Source organism: Natrix helvetica (genome assembly GCF_964273705.1).
Source record: "Natrix helvetica genome assembly, chromosome: 8".
Lineage (NCBI taxonomy): Eukaryota > Metazoa > Chordata > Lepidosauria > Squamata > Natricidae > Natrix > Natrix helvetica.
This window is the reverse complement of record NC_138559.1, coordinates 8,283,781-8,300,276: the sequence shown is the minus strand read 5'-3', so window position 1 is coordinate 8,300,276 and position 16,496 is coordinate 8,283,781. Positions and strand designations below refer to the sequence as shown.

Here is a 16,496-nt window from a genome sequence, read left to right as displayed (position 1 = left end):
CATTTCTATTTACTAATACTAGTCGATAACCCAGTGTTGCCCGAGTATTTATGGATAGGGAGAAAATGTTTGGACCAAACGTAATTTCTAAGGTTGGAGTTTCCCCCTTACCAGAGGGAGCCCCCTTGTGGAGTCCTATGATGCCATTACCATGGCAACTCCACTGCAGCTGTACAGTAGAAGCCATTTTATGGCAGTACAGTAAAGCCATTTTAAGACACAACAGGCTGTATCTTAACAGAACAAAACCCTCAAGGGGTTTTAGGGGTGTCTTACCGCCACAGTATTTGTTTCCAGAGAGGAGGTCATCTGTATACCAAGTTCAGTTGAAATTGCTCAAGGTATTCCAGAGTTCTGCTGGCACATAAACAAACACAGCTGTAAAGTAGATAGATGGGTGGGTGGGTGGGTGGGTGGGTGGGTAGATAGATGATAGATAGATAGATAGATAGATAGATAGATAGATAGATAGATAGATAGATAGATAGATAGATAGATAGATAGATAGATATGAAATAGGTTTGGCTGCAAGCTATTGCAATAACTGCTTCAGGATCATCTGAATGCTCTTTATTAATATGGATATAATGAGATATTGAGAGAGAGACAGACATGTAATTGCTCCCCTATCATCTGAGGCAAGGATGAGCGGAATAAGGAGTTGCACAAAGATAGTCCTTGACTTCAGCCATAATTGGGCCAGGAATTATGGTAAGATGTTCTGCCAGTCATTAAGTAGGCCTCCAAATGACCACAGCCGATTTTACCTTTTTTGAAACAGCTGTTAAACAACTGTGAGGATTACACAAACGGACCAAAAACACCATACATTGCGCTTGTGTGACCACAGGACTCTGCAAATGACCATAAATGCGGGCCAGTTGCCATGCCAAACACCCTAAATGCAATCGGGTGACTGTCAGAACTTTGAAATTGTTTTTTGGGGGGTGGGGAGTCTGGTGTAACTTCAAACTGTCACTAAGCAAGAGGTCGTAAATCAAGAACTGTGTTTATGTATGTCCCAGGGTGTGGGGGTGATGAGGCAGCTGGCTTTCTTTTTATTTGGGGGGAGGGTATTAGAGAGGTGACTTCAGTCAAATATTCTAGCCAGTTGCAATGCTCAGCACAGTGAAGTGCTGCTGTTTTTGGTTACCTGCCTGAATAGTGAGAGAGCCTCACCTGTGTAAGGCTAAGTTGCAAGGTTCACTTTCTGATGTCCTCATTTTCATAACAGGAGTTCAGTGGGGCGTTGAGGTTGCGTTTCCTTTGATTGAATACATAACAAGAGTTGGCATCCTTCCTCTCCCCGGTGGCCGAATGCCATTTCCAGAGGCATTGAGCTATTCAAAACCATTCTTGGAAAACAGCTGCTCTTGTGCTGGTTCAAACGCATTGTGGTTTTCCGCTGTGCCAATTGCACTATGTACAATGAGTGGTGTTATGACTCCTAATGTTTTCTACAAGATCTCTTTTTTGCTCCCACCTACTGTATTTTTCGGAGTATAAAATGCATCGTTTTCCCTCAAAAAAAGAGGCTGAAAATCTGGGTGCGTCTTATATACTGAATACAGCATTTTTTTGCCTCCCGAAACCCTGCCCCCTTCACCAAAATGGCTGTGCATAGCCTTTAGGAGACTTTCAGAGTGCTCCTGGGGGCTGGGGAGGGCAGAAATGAGCAAAAAATGACCAGTTCTGTGGGTGTGGCTTGGTGAGCGTGGCAGGATAGTGCAAAATCCCCATTCCCACCCAACTCCATGGGAAGGATACTGCAAAATCCCCATTCCCATCCCAAACTGGGACCAGCCAGAGGTGGTATTTGCCGGTACTCTGAACTACTCAAAATTTCTGCCAACTGTTCTCCAGAACCTGTCAGAACCTGCTGAATTTCACCCCTGGTCCCAGCTCTTCATATGCATCTTTGCCTAAAAACAAGACAAAACAATTATATTCTATTATTTACATATCATGGTGAAACTGCAGGGTGATATTGCAAAGGTATATATTTTGAAGAAAAGGAAACCCCGAAAGGGCCACATATAGGTAGTTACCGAGTTACAACCAGAATTGAGCTAAGATTTACGATGCTAAGTGAAACATTTGTTAAGTGAGTCCATCACATTTTACGACTTTTCCTGCCACGGTTGTTAAGTGAACCATCACATGTTAGTAAGGCGGCTGCTAAGTGACTCTGGTTTTCCCCATTGACATGGCTCTTCAGAAGGTCGCAAAAGGGGATCATATGACCCCAGGGGACACTACAACCATCATAAATATGAGTCAGTTGCCCAGCATTTGAATTTGAAGGTTATAGCTGTGAAAAACTCATCAGTCGCTTTTTTCAGTGCTATTGTAACTTTGAACAGTCATTAAGTGAACTGTTGTAAGTCGAGGACTACCTGTATATGCTACGGCTCTTTGTAAATGAACAAAAGAGTGTAAAAAAAAACTTCCACTGCACAGCAAAGTTGGTTAGCAGAACATTCATTTTTAGTGTAGTGTATGCAGTTAGCCAGTAGAGGGCGCTCGTCACAAAGAAGAATTGTGCAACTGGCTGCAATATTTCAGCAGATTCCTTAGCTTTTGTATCCTGGTCCTCGAACACAGAACTTGCTTTTAAATATACATTCAGCATATTAGTTTGAGTTTTGGAATGATGCTGTTGGATGTTCTACTGTTTGCAAGGTTCGGGAGTAATCTGATAAACACGGGTCTTTTTTGTTTTATTCATTGCATTCGCCTACTTTCATCCCATCACAAACCATGTTGGTTATCCTGGAATGTAGGGTGCATCTAGAACAGCGGTCACCAACTGGTGGGCCACGGGAAAATGTTGGTGGTCCACAGAAAAATTATTTGCATTTTTTAAATATTGCACTAAATCAGGGGTCCTCAAACTAGTCCATGGGCCGGATACGTGCAATGAATGCTTGTGTTGCTGCAGAGAGTCTCCCCCTTCGGGGGCTTTTTGTGTCGGTTGGAGGGGGGCAGTAATTCTGACTTGGGGTCTGCTTCAGCCTCCTGGTGGGGGGCTTTGGGCGAAGGCTGGAGGGAAGTGGCAAAGAGCCAGAGGGCCTCGTTCCAGTGGGACTGCATCATGGCCTGGAACTAGCTGACCAACTCAGCCCGCTGAGCCTCCAGGCACCGGTACCTGGTCTTGCACTCCCGCAGGTCTTCCCTCTGTTTGGAAAACCTATGCTCCTAGTCCTCAGTGAGGAGTTTCTGCTGAGTCTCCTTCTCGGTCAGAATTTGAAGTGAGCCAGCTGTTTTGCCAACTCTCTCATGGTGGCTGCTTAGCTCCAACAATTGCTTCCTGTTGGGGCCCTAAGGAGCCCGGGCGGGGAGGGGAGTGGCTGGGTGGGGAGGAGTGAGTAGAGTCTGGCGAGGGGCCTCTTGACGTGAGTTGGCCACACCCACCCAATCACATGACCACCTAGCCATGCCCACCCACCCGGTCATTAGGCAGATCATATTAATGGTCCGTGGGATTTAAAATTATGAATTTAGTGGTCCCTGAGGTCCGAAAGGTTGGTGACACTTGACCTAGAACAGGGGTGTCCAAACTTGAGAACTTTAAGACTTGTGGACTTCAACTCCCAGAATTCCCCAGCCAGCCATGCTGGCTGGGGAATTCTGGGAATTGAAGTCCACAAGTCTTAAAGTTCTCAAGTTTGGACACCCCTGACCTAGAAGATACCAGGGGCTCAAGTCACCTTGTCTACTTAAGGACATGATTGACAAACTGGAATAAACGTGGCTTTGCAGCACTCCCAGGAATGGGAGTTGCACGCTGATGATTGTAGAAGGAGAATTCACATTGAGACTGGCAGTTTCAGGAGAGAGAACTCCATGGCTCTGAGCAGTGAAAATTATCTTTGTATTATCCCATCCACTGTTATGCCAGGGACTCCCAAGGTACCAAGACAAAGCCTTCTGAAGGGGGTGCGTACTTTGCAAGTCACCTGTTTTAGGCCAAGTACTCTTCAACATCTTCGTCAATGAATTGGATGAGGGAATAGATGGGGAACTCTTCAAATTTGCAGACGACACCAAGCTGGCAGGAATAGCCAACACTCCAGGAGACAGGCTCAAGATAGAAAAGGAACTTGGCAGACTTGAATGTCGGGTGCTATCTAATAAAATGAAATTCAGTGGTGAAAAGCCTTTCGCTGGGATAGGATAGCAGAGGCCTCTGTGGGGCAAGCATGAGGGCGAGAAGGGGAGAACAGAAGCCTCTGTGGGGAAAGCCTGAGGAAGAGAAGGGGATAGGATAGCAGAGGCTTCTTTGGGGAAAGCATGAGGGAGAGAAGGGGATAGCAGAGGCCTCTCTGGGGCAAGCGTGAGGGAGAGAAGGGGAGAGGAGAGGCTTCTATGGGGCAAGCCTGAGGGAGAGAAGAGGAGAGGAGAGGCTTCTGTTGGAAAAGCCTGAGGAAGAGAAGGGGATAGGATAGCAGAGGCCTCTGTGGGGCAACCCTGAGGGAGAGAAAGGGAGAGCAGAGGCTTCTGTGGGGAAAGCCTGTGGTAGAGAAGGGGAGAGAAGAGACTTCTCTGGGGAAAGCCTAGGGGAGAGAAGGGGAGAAGAGAGGCTTCTATGGGGAAAGCCTGAGGGAGAGAAGGGGAGAAGAGAGGCTTCTATGGGGCAAGCCTGAGGAGAGAAGGGCATAGCCGAGGCTTCTGTGGGAGCCCTTAGAGATCTAATACAGCCACATAAATAAAAGACCGCAAAGCAGGGATTCAAGGTTTAAGGTTGGACATGTGAAATTTAATGGAAAGTATCCAACCTTAAAAGTGTAAAAGGGGTGATTTGAAATGCCTGGATAGAGTATAATAGAGGGTGATGGATATTTTTTTTAGTTCGTATTTGGTCACTCAGAAGAATCAAAGGAAAGGCCTTTTCTTCAAATGGTGTCCAGCAATTTGAGATGGGAATGATCATAACCTGCAGGACGTCTGCCTGAAAAACATGTGGTTTTCTTTATCGAGGACGCTTGAAGAACTGTAGTAAGGACCTGCCTCTCCTCTCTCCTCGAGAAAGCAGAACTCTTGAAGCAAGTACCATTTCAAAAGGAAACTTTTATTGGGAGTGATACCAAGAAGAGTAAGGCAGGATCTGAAATTCCAACTCACAACTGTTAGGTTAAAAGTAACACTGCAGAAACCCCTCCGCTATGTTCAGTCCAAGGTGAGCCAATCCACAGGTGCAAAATTGTTTTGACGATAAGTTGTTCCCAAGCACCGCTTAAAGCGGAGATGGCCCCAGGCCTATCCCTCCCACTCCCTTCCCCGAGAAGGTACCTCAAAGTGACAGAAAGACCAGAAACAGGAGAACGTTGTCAAGGAACATCCTGGCCCTCCCCACCAGCATGGCAGTGTCCCAGGAGGGATCTATGGGGACCTCACAGGTATCCTATGTAAGGGGAGTTCTTGTTCAGCTCCAACACCTGGCAACCATTTATGTATTTATCAAATTTAGATACCTCTCATCTCACTGTCTAAGCGAGCGGATTGTGAGTAAAAGAATCATAAAATCTTCACAGGAAGTAGACAAAGTTTTAAACAAACAGAGGAAGAATTCTCAAACCAGCAGCTGTCCCCAAAGTTGTATACCACACCTGGATCTCCATGGCAGTGGAACAAGCCAGGTCTTGATGCTTTTCTGGAAGGGTAGCAGAGTGAACGCCAACCTCATTTCAGGGGGTATTGCATAGAGCAGGGGTGTCCAAACTTGGGAACTTTAAGACTTGTGGACTTCAACTCCCAGAATTCCCCAGCCAGCTCTGCAGAGCTGGCTGGGGAATTCTGGGAGTTGAAGTCCACAAGTCTTAAAGTTCCCAAGTTTGGACACCCCTGGCATAGAGTGAGAGCAAGAGCAGAGAAGTCTCTGCTCCTAGACCCCACCAGTTGAAATTCTTTTAACCTCAGGTATCCAACCTTGGCCACTCGTGGACTTCAACTCCCAGAATTCCTCAGCCAGCCATACTGGCGGGGAGTTGAAGACAACAAACCTTAAAGTGGGGAAGGTTGGACACCCCCGCTTTACAGTAGCTGATATTATCCTCCTCCTGCCTGACCAGAAATTATAATGAAGTCATAAAATCAGCTTTTGCTGTCACATTTGGATGCCGTGAATATTCTGAAAAGTCCTGTATGCCTTCTAGAAGGTTTGATTTTCTTCTCCCAGGAAGCTCAGCCAGTGTTTGATTACGATGGATAAAAGTTCTGGAAACTGAAATCCAAAACCTACGGGGGACAGAAAGTTTAGGAAGGTGGAGCGGTACCTTTGTGGAAATTTTCTTTTTAAGGCTATGTTTTTTTTTAAGAAATGTGAATTCCCAGAATCCCCATGGCTGAGGAATTCTGGGAGTTGAAGTTCACCTATCTAAAAGTTTGCTGAGGTTCTGAGAGGTCATTTGAGGCAAACACGGTGGTCTTTGCTTGCTTTCCTCAAAATCTGCTACTCGGTTACTCTCAGCTGCCTGGAACAGTAACTGACGGCAGGTAGTCAATAATAGTTCCTCTCCAAATCAAAATACAACACAGGGGTCCAAGGAGTGACTAAATATTTGGCAGTGAGGAAGATGCTGGAGAGATAATGAAGCTTAGGTGTGGGGAGGTGAATTCCAGGCTGATCCAAAATTACATTTGGAGAAATTGTGTTCCCATTCTGCATAGCTGTTGAGCAGTGTTTCTCAAACTTGGTGATTTTAAGTCCTGTGGACTTCAACTCCCAGAATCCCCCAGCCAGCTGTGCTGGCTGGGGGATTCTGGGAGTTGAAGTCCACAGGACTTAAAGTCACCAAGTTTGAGAAACACTGCTGTTGAGTTACAACATCTTATTTTCATCTGCATGTATCACCACCTAAGATCCTCTCTCTCTGATTGCATTTTGGAGGGATGAGGGAGCGGCAGGGTAAAAGGATGATTAATTAGTCATTAGCAAAACATGTGCTTGGGCTAGCAAGGAAATAATAAGTTCAGGTTTCTGGGGTAATCCTGGACACTTTATTTGTTATATTCCTGCTGATGAAATCCCACAGGTGTATAGCAAAGATTTAGATATAGCAAAGATTGCTTTTGACTCTCAAATTTAAAGAGAGTTTTTTTTTAAACAAAGTTTTATTGGTTTTTTTTAAAAAAATAATAATAAGGAAAAGGGTATTGGAGTAGGCTACAAAATTTTGACAGTTACAATGTGTGAAGGGTATCCCCGCCCCCCCCCCCGCCCCCCATACTCATAGTATTCATTTAAACAAATAATTCAATATTACATAGTGATAGTTTGTCAGCATATAAATTCATATAAAAATTTCAATCAATTTATATAAAGCCGATTTCCTTATTCATTTTTGTGATCTGAGTTTTCTTGGTATTGCCCCCTCTCCCCCCGGCAGCAGAGCTCCGGCCCCTCCCGTGTCCTGTATGTCGGGTGTGAGATCATCAGGTATATCTAGGAGTGCTTTATTTTTTCCCATAAAGCCCTGTGCCTCTATGGTTGTGTTGATTCTAACTCTAGTATCCTCCCAGAAAATTAACATACCTTCAAGCATCAACCATCTAAACCACACCCCTTTCTGGTAAAGCTTCTTCGAAATTTAAAGAGGTTTTTGATTCTACAATAAGTACGGCATCTTCTAATATACTTATAAAGCATTGGGTTTAAATTTGCTATTCGGACACTACTGATAAATTCCACCGCCCTAAATAGCTGCAAACTAGAATATTTCAAGTCCCTTTTTTCTATAGAAATGCTCTCTTCTGCTTAGTTGCCTTTGTAAGAGGCTATACTCTAATTTCTACATTACTTAGGCTGGTTACCATTATGCAAATCGGCCATTAATGGCTTGTTCAATAAATCATGTCTTATTGTAGGGCAGGAATCCAGTGAATGTTGAAGGGGTTCAGGATGAGCCTCCAGAGGATGCAGTTAAGGAACCTCAGTCGGCAGCATCCTCAAGGAGGAGAAAACAAAAGAAGAGGTGAGTGTTGGAGAGATGGCACTTGGCCCAAGTTGACCTGAGGAGTCTTCTGAAACTGCTCTGGCGGAGCAGGGGCAGCTGGGACTGGAAATGGAGGGGCTTTGCAGGGGCATTCCTGGTGATGGGCATGGTCAGAGAGCCAAGGATCATTATTAGCTACAGTGGGGCAAAAAAGTATTTAGTCAGCCACCAATTGTGCAAATTCTCCCACTTAAAAGATGAGAGAGGCCTGTAATTGTCATCATAGGTAGACCTCAACTATGAGAGACAAAATGAGAAAACAAATCCAGACAATCACATTGGCTGATTTGGAAAGAATTTATTTGCAAATTATGGTGGGAAATAAGTATTTGGTCACCTACAAAAAAGCAAGATTTCTGGCTCTCACAGACCTGTACCTTCTTCTTTGAGAGGCTCCTCTGTCCTGCACTCATTACCTGTATCAGTGGCACCTGTTTGAACTTGTTATCAGTATAAAAGACACCTGTCCACCACCTCAAACAGTCACACTCCAAACTCCACTATGGTGAAGACCAAAGAGCTGTCGAAGGACACCAGAAACAAAATTGTAGTCCTACACCAGGCTGGGAAGATTGAATTTACAATAGGCAAGCAGCTTGGTGTGAACAAATCAACTGTGGGAGCAATAATTAGAAAATGGAAGACATACAAGACCACTGATAATCTCCCTCGATCTGGGGCTTCACGCAAGATCTCACCCCGTGGGGTCAAAATGATCACAAGAACGGTGAGCAAAAATCCCAGTACCACACGGGGGGACCTAGTGAATGGCCTGCAGAGAGCTGGGACCAACGTAACAAAGGCTACCATCAGAAACACACTACGCCGCCAGGGACTCAGATCTTGCAGTACCAGACGTGTCCCCCTGCTTAAGCCAGTACATGTCCAGGCCCATCTGAAGTTTGCTAGAGATCATTTGGATGATCCAGAAGAGGATTGGGAGAATGCATATGGTCAGATGAAACCAAAATAGAACTGTTTGGTAGAAACACAACTCGTCGTGTTTGGAGGAGAGAGAATGCTGAGTTGCATCCAAAGAACACCATACCTACTGTGAAGCATGGGGGTGGCAACATCATGCTTTGGGGCTGTTTCTCTGCAAAGGGACCAGGACGACTGATCCGTGTACAGGACAGAATGAATGGGGCCATGTATCGTGAGATTTTGAGTGCAAACCTCCTTCCATCAGCAAGGGCATTGAAGATGAAACATGGCTGGGTCTTTCAACATGACAATGATCCCAAATATACTGCCCGGGCAATGAAGGAGTGGCTTCGTAAGAAGCATTTCAAGGTCCTGGAGTGGCCTAGCCAGTCTCCAGATCTCAACACCATAGAAAACCTTTGGAGGGAGTTGAAAGTCTGTGTTGCCCAGCGACAGCCCCAAAACATCACTGCTCTAGAGGAGATCTGCATGGAGGAATGGGCCAACATACCAGCAACAGTGTGTGCCAACCTTGTGAAGACTTACAGGAAACGTTTGACCTCTGTCATTGCCAACAAAAGATATATAACGAAGTATTGAGATGAACTTTTGATATTGACCAAATACTTATTTTCCACCATAATTTGCAAATAAATTCGTTCCAAATCAGCCAATGTGATTGGATGTTTTCTCATTTTGTCTCATAGATTGGCCTATGATGCCAATTACAGGCCTCTCTCATCTTTTTAAGTGGGAGAACTTGCACAATTGGTGGCTGACTAAATACTTTTTTGCCCCACTGTAAGTCTTCCCTCTAGGACTACTCAATCTGTCCTCCCACTAGCCAGGTGGGTTAGATTCGTATGGGAGATGCCCTTGAATTCCACCTGTGAAGGTGCCTTGCATCATTGCCTCTTGCTAGAGTCCCCATGTCTTCACCTTTCAAAATCCCTGCAGGTAGAATTAACTCTTTCTCTGCTGACCTAGTTTGCAGCAGAGTGTTTTGATTGTACAATAAGTACCACATTATAATATACTTGTAAAGCATGCTGGTTACCTTTGGGCAAATCAGACCATCAATGGCTTGTTCCGTAAACCAGATATTTGCAGAGACTGAACTGTTCATCCAGGATTCATATCCATTTGGTGTGTACGGGGAATGTGTGGAATGCTAGCCCAAATTCCTGATGCCCTGGGATAAGCTGAAGGAATTGAGATGTTCAGTCTGGAGAGGCGACTTCACGAACAGAAAAGGAAACTCCAGAAAAGGTGCACGAGAATTATTTTCCATTACCACAGGAACTAAGACCAGAAATGATAGCTATAATAGTAATGGTATAAGTTGCAGCTGCCTAGACTTGGTTTAAACATAAAGAAATCTTTCTAATGGTGAGAGCCAGATCCCCTTAACGCAATAACTGCAGGGGACTGTGGCAAGAAAGGTCATAAAATTTGGGGGGAGGGGGGAGAGGGAATTCCCTTAACAACTGAAATTTTGGGCTCAATTGTGGACTTTCTGTATTTGCTCCAACTAGTGTGATCAGTGGGAAGAGATGTGATGAGAATTATAGCCTAAAACAGATCCAAGCGCTGGAGAGAGAGGGGGGGGTTAGTTTTGGTACCTGGAGAACCTCTCCAGACTTATGGAGAAAATTTCTAAATTGCAGGAAACTTCCACAGAAAAGCTCCCTGAATATGATGTTTTGGGGTGTAGAATCCAGGCCTTAGAGAGCTGGGTCAGCCCCGAAGAAAAGGAGAAGGGAAGAAAGTGCTATAGCTAATAAATAGTAATTTATAGACGTTGGTGCCCATTGGAGAGACAGAATGGGAGGGGGGAAAGAGAGAGTGAGAAAGAGAGAAATAGAGAGAGAGAAAGAGAGGGAGAGAGCACGAGAGAGCGCTTTGTTCAAGATCAACCGGTTGAGTTTCAGGGCCTAGAAAGGATTTGAATCCTGTTCTGATGCTTCTGTCCCATTACAGATAGTCCTCAACTTACAGCCATTCCTTTTAGTGACTATTCGAAATTAAAAGGGCACGGAAGTGACTTAGGACCATTTTTCCCACTTACGATCATTGCAGCCTCCCCATGGAGAGGGGATCAAAATTCGGACACTTAGCAACCGGTTCGTATTTATGTCCCAGGATCAGTCGGTCACCTTTTGGGACATTCTGACCAGGAAAGCCACTTACTAACTCAACAACTGCAGGGATTCAACTGACAGGTGTGGAAAGAAAGCTTGTAAAATGGAGGGAAACCCATGCAAGAGATGTCTTGCTTAGCCACAGGAATGTGGGGCTCCACTGTCGTCATGAGCTGAGGACTATCTGAAGGCAACACCAGAGGTGGGTTGCTCCCAGTTTGGCCCGGTTCAGCCGAACTGGTATGCCTGGGTCGCAGAACCATCTGTGACCCATCCCTGCCACGCCCCCGAACCAGTTCCCTCACCGCCACTGGGTCGCCGCAATTTTTGTTTTTAGCGACTGCATGTGCCCAGTTCACTGTAAATTGTTCTGCGCATGCACGAAGAGCAATCTACATCAAACAGCGCATGCACGCAGGGGGGGAGGGTTGCAAACCATTAGTCAAACTGGCAGCAACCCATCCCTGGTCAATACCCTTTGTGGTTTGATTTGCAGAATCGTTTGAATGAAATTGGAGAATGTTTCACTTGTTTATCCTCTCCCCCCCACTACAAAAATTAAACCCCGAAATGCATTTCTGGCATGAATTGTGTTCTTCATCTCAAGTCCTCTTTTTCTGGCAGAAGGGCCCATGTGAAGTTGTCATGGAAGACACTCTCCTATGGGAAGAAGATCCCCAGATGGATGAGCCAAAAGCCAGGGAGGAGAGTCCTTATAGCTGCTGGGGCCATATTTGGAGTGAGTACCTGGTGGTCCCCCTGTGCTCACCATAGCCCCCCCCCATTTCTTGGCTTTGACTGTCATGTAGAAGCCACATCCAATCGGTCCCACTGATGTTTCCCTAGAATTGGCTAGCTTTACCAATAGCCTGGATTTTGTAAACAAGGTGATTTCTCTTGTTCCTTAAAAAAGTGGATTTCTGCAAGCTCTTTCTTCTTTGCAGGGAAGAAGACTGACTCTTCCTCCTTAAAGGCTGAAATGAAGGATCAGAACACCAGTTGGATGGAGCCATCAATTAGGAAGATTCAGGAGAGCTAGAAGTTGGGAGGCTGCCAGTACCGAGACTGGGGGTAGATCAGAATTCCGTCTGGAGAGAGAGAGAGAGAGAGAGAGAGAGAGAGAGAGAGAGGGAGAGAGGGAGAGAGGGAGAGAGGGAGAGAGGGAGAGGGAGAGGGAGAGGGAGAGGGAGAGGGAGAGGGAGAGAGAGAGAGAGAGAGAGAGAGAGAGAGAGAGAGAGAGAGAGAGAGAGAGAAGAGAGAGAGAGAGAAGAGAGAGAGAGAGAGAGAGAGAGAGAGAGATGTTGTGATGCCGTAGGAGGAAGATATTGGTTCATACAATATTCCTTAAGTCAGACGTGGGGAAAATGTTGGTTTACTGTGAACAGTCTATGCGGTGACCTATTCTTATGCAACTTCTGCTGTTTGACTTCTCTAACTTGAGAATGGCAAACCTGTAGCTGTACAACTGGGGTGCTGTCCAAATAAGTTGGACTAACTTATAAAGCTAGTCCTTGACTTAGTTCATTTAGAGACTGTTGGAAGTTACAACAGCTGTGAAAAAAGTGACTTATGACCAATCTCCACCCTAATGACCGTTGTAGCATCCCCATGGTCCCAGGATCAAAATTCCAAAGCTTGGCAGTTGACTCATAGTTATGACGGTTCAGTGTCCCGACGTCATGCAATCCCCTTTTGCAACCTTCTGACAATCAAAGCCAATGGGGAAGCCAGATCCCCTTCACGCAATAACTGCAGGGGACTGTGGCAAGAAAGAAATAAAATTGGGAGGGGGAGAACTCCCTTAATACATTTCTTGGGTTAAGGGAGTTCTTGTGAAAGAGAGAAAAAGCGAAAGAAAGAAAGAGGGAGAAAGGAAATGAGAAAAGAAAGGAAAGGAGAAAGGAAAGGAAAAAAGAAAGGAGAAGTGAAAGGAAAGGAAAGGAAGGGAGAAAGGAAAGGAGAAGAGAAAGGAAAGGAAGGGAGAAAGGAAAGGAGAAGAGAAAGGAAAGGAGAAAGGAAAGGAGAAAGGAAAGGAAAGGAGAGGAGAAAGGAAAGGAAAAGAGAAAGGAGAGGAGAGGAGAAAGGAAAGGAGAAAGAGGAGAAAGGAAAGGAGAAAGGAAAGGAAAAAAGAAAGGAGAAGAGAAAGGAAAGGAAAGGAGAAGAGAAAGGCATGGAGAGGAGAAAGGAAAGGAGAAGAGAAAGGAAAGGAAGGAAGAAAGGAAAGGAAAGGAGAAAAGAAAGGAGAAAGGAAAGGAAAAGAGAAAGGAAAGGAAAGGAGAAAGGAAAGGAGAAAGGAAAGGAGAAAGGAGAAAAGGAAGGAAAGGCGAAAGGAAAGGAGAAAAGAAAGGGAAGAAGAAAAGGAGAAAAGAAAGGAGAGGAGAAAAGAAAGGAGAAAGGAGAGGAGAGGAAAAAGGAAAGGAAAGGAGAAAAGAAAGGAGAAAGGAAAGGAAATGGGAGGAGAGGAGAAAGGAAAGGAGAAAAGAAAGAAAAGAAGGGGAGAAAGGAGAGGAAAGGAGAAAGGAAAGAGGAGGAGAAAGGAGTGGAGAGGAAAAAGGAAAGGAGAAAGGAAAGGAAAGGAGGAAGGAGTGGAGAAAGGAAAGGAGAAGTGAAAGGAAAGGAGAAAAGAAAGGAAAGGAGAAAAGAAAGAAGAAAGGAAAGGAAAGAAGAAAGGAAAGGAAAGGGGAGGAAAAAGGAGAGGAGAAAGGAAAGGAGAAAAGAAAGAAGAGGAGAAATGGAAAGGAGAAGTGAAAGGAAAGGAAAGGAGAAAGGAAAGGAGAAAAGAGGAGAGGAGAAAGGAAAAGAGAAAAGAAAGGAAAGGAGAAAAGAAAGAAGAGGAGAAAAGAAAGGAGAGGAGAGGAGAAAGGAAAGGAAAGGAGAAAGGCGAAAGGAAAGGAAAGGAGAAAAGAAAGGAAAGGAGAGAAGAAAGGAAAGGAAAGGAGAAAAGAAAGGAAAAGAGAAAGGAAAGGAGAGGAGAAAGGAAAGGAGAAAAGAAAGGAAAGGAGAGGAAAAAGCACCAAACCTTCTTTTTAAAACAAGGGCCACTTCCAGGGTTTTGCCTGGCCCTTTGCCCAGAGGACCCTGCAGGGCAGCTGAACGACCCTTACAGGCAGAAGGGCTCCAAGGGGCAAGGAAGCCCCCTTGCTCAGAGGTCCCTCAAGGGGGCCTGCAAAAGCCCCCCAGCCTCCCTCCCGTCCCTCCCCCGACCTTCCCCCCTTATCCGCATCCTTTTCCTGGACCCAAAATCCCCTCCAGGCTCCTCGAGGTTGCCTCATCCGCGGCTGACCAAAGGAACCAAATGCGAAGAAATAGATCTCCTTCGGGGGGACCCACCTGAGAACGACCCCCGGGGGGCTCCCTGGAGGCTGCTGGGCCGCAGAGGCTTCTGGCGCTTGAACTGGGCCATCTTCGGAGGCCGCGGGAGGGAGACCTGGGGGTTGAAGGGCCTGGTCAGAAAGGGACACAAACGCCCCGCAGGAAAAGCCCCAAAGGAGGAGGAGGAGGAGGAGGGGATGGGCCCGTCTTGATGCCCTCGGGGTACCCCACACACGCACAGCCACCTGCACGGGGGCGGCCAGGGAGCCCTTCCTGCTTCCCCAGAGGCAACTTCGGGGGACCCAGGCGGGCCAGGCGGCCGCAGGGAAGGAGAAGCCGGGCGAGCAGGGAGGGAGGGAGAGCGACGTGTCTTCCAACCGCCCCGCCTGGCAGCCTGGCCTGCACTGCGGGGTCGTCGTGACCCTCCCGCCTCACACGCACGCACAGAGCGCGGGGGGGGGGCTGCGGGGGCGCCTGCGAGGCTTCCACGGGGCCGGGAGGCGAAGGCGGCCAACGGGCGTTGAGAGGAGCCGAGAGGAGGATTCCTAGCGCGCCCCTCCCCGCCCGGCTCGAGACACAGGCCGCGGGGGGGGGGAAGGAGGAGGACCCACCTGAGGCGGCGGGGAGGGCGCCCGGCTGCGACCCCGGGGACAAAGGAACCCGGATGTGCGCCTGAGCGGAAACGCCTCCTTCCGTCTCTCCCCCCCCCCACAAGCGTTGGAGCGACCGGAAGGGCTCTCTTGCCCGGAGTGAAGCGCCACCAGGAAGCGAATGGGAAAGAGCACAGGGAGACGAGACTCGGTCCTCCCAGAGGCGAAAGAGCGTCGCTTCTCGAAGATGGACCCTTTCGTGCGGGCTGGCGGGAGGATGGGGAGACTCCCCGCAGGCTGCCTGAAGACACAGCGCCTCCCAGAATTCCCATCCCCCGGGATCCTCGCTAGGGATTCTGGGAGGTGTGGTCCGACACATCTGGGCGCACCTGCCAGCAAGAGGAAGGGCCCCGCTAGATATGATTGAGGGGCAAAAATAGCATCCAGCATCATGAAATACTGTAGGATCTGAGGGACACCTCTTCCAGGTCACATCTGACCCACCAGGGCAGGGAGGCAAGGAATGCTGTGGGTCCCATCCCCGAGGGAGATGTACCTGGTGGGAGCCAAAAGAAGGGCCTTCTCCGTGTTGGCCCCCTCTCTCTGGAACATCATTCCCCCCAGAGACTAGAATGCCCCCCACTCTGACACTCTTCAGGAAGGCGCTGAAGACCTCCTTCTGCCAGCGGGCCTGAGGAACCCTGAGTGGGATGGAGCCCACTCAATGGCTCCTGTGATCTGCTGACACCTGGGAAGTGGTGGTTGATTTTGTTATATTGTACTGTATCAATTAATTGGGTTCTTTTTCTTTTCATGGTTTTATACGTGGTTTTATATTCTGTACGCCGCCTTGAGTCGATGGGTGGCAATATCAATTCAATAAATAAATAAATTTGGTATTTTCCAAGGTTTGAAACTTTGTATGGACAAAATCCCGCACTTTAAGGAAGTGTGGAATAAATCTCAAGCTCCCAGCTTTGGAAATAATGACAAAATCCCGCACTTTAAGGAAGTGTGGAATAAATCTCAAGCTCCCAGCTTTGGAAATAATGAGAGATGACCGATTCCAAAGGGCTACCATCAGCCCACTTAATTTTGTTTAAAAGTGTGTGTTTTGCCATCCGGTGGCAAGTTGAAGAACTATTGTGAGCCTCTTTCTTTTCCAGCCCTAAGTTTGTACATTTGTAGGCGTCCTCTTATTTTGCTCACTTCTTCACATCTTCTCAGCCTGCAGTTCAGATTGATCAGACACAAGCGGATCGTTTTGATGGTTTAATGTAGGAATCACTAAGCCGCAATAAATTAAGAGCTGCCAGGCATCTACCTTAGCCACACAGATCATTTAGACTTTTTATATTCCGTGCTGTATTCATTGGCCTGGTCTTGTTTTTTTGTCAAATTGGGGAGTTCAGCTGGCTGTTCGGAGATGGGCCGCTTACACCCTTCCGTGTTGCAATCTTCTCTCCCAGGCTTCCTAGATCATGTACAATTCTTGAAATCAATACAGACACCAATACTTCCTCTCAGAAACTCCT

General features: G+C 46.8%; 1 protein-coding gene across 2 annotated transcripts; it reads right to left on the bottom strand.

The window, feature by feature from the left end:
• Window positions 1-5,050: 5,050 nt before the first annotated feature.
• LOC309396074 (uncharacterized protein) lies at window positions 5,051-15,802 on the bottom strand. Of its 2 annotated transcripts, XM_081960839.1 has the most exons (4): window positions 14,983-15,802; window positions 14,390-14,486; window positions 9,976-10,120; window positions 5,051-6,237 (listed from the first exon to the last, which is right to left on the bottom strand). In XM_081960839.1, the coding sequence occupies exons 1-3, from the start codon at window positions 15,338-15,340 to the stop codon at window positions 10,090-10,092; spliced, it is 486 nt and encodes a 161-aa protein (XP_081816965.1). In that variant the 5' UTR covers window positions 15,341-15,802; the 3' UTR covers window positions 5,051-6,237; window positions 9,976-10,089. The 2 variants fall into 2 exon arrangements, with proteins under 2 accessions (XP_081816965.1, XP_081816964.1); XM_081960838.1 differs by lacking the exon at window positions 5,051-6,237 and having other exon boundaries at window positions 6,789-12,147.
• Window positions 15,803-16,496: the final 694 nt, after the last annotated feature.

Excerpts from the sequence above, each read along its gene's own strand:
- LOC309396074 (XM_081960838.1), bottom strand. The coding sequence starts at position 15,340 with ATGTGTCGGACCACACCTCCCAGAATCCCTAGCGAGGATCCCGGGGGA. Across the intron at positions 14,487-14,982 it reads CGCCCTCCCCGCCGCCTCAG|GTCTCCCTCCCGCGGCCTCC; the intron begins GTGGGTCCTCCT and ends TTCAACCCCCAG. Across the intron at positions 12,148-14,389 it reads CCCCCGGGGGTCGTTCTCAG|ACGGAATTCTGATCTACCCC; the intron begins GTGGGTCCCCCC and ends CTCTCTCTCCAG.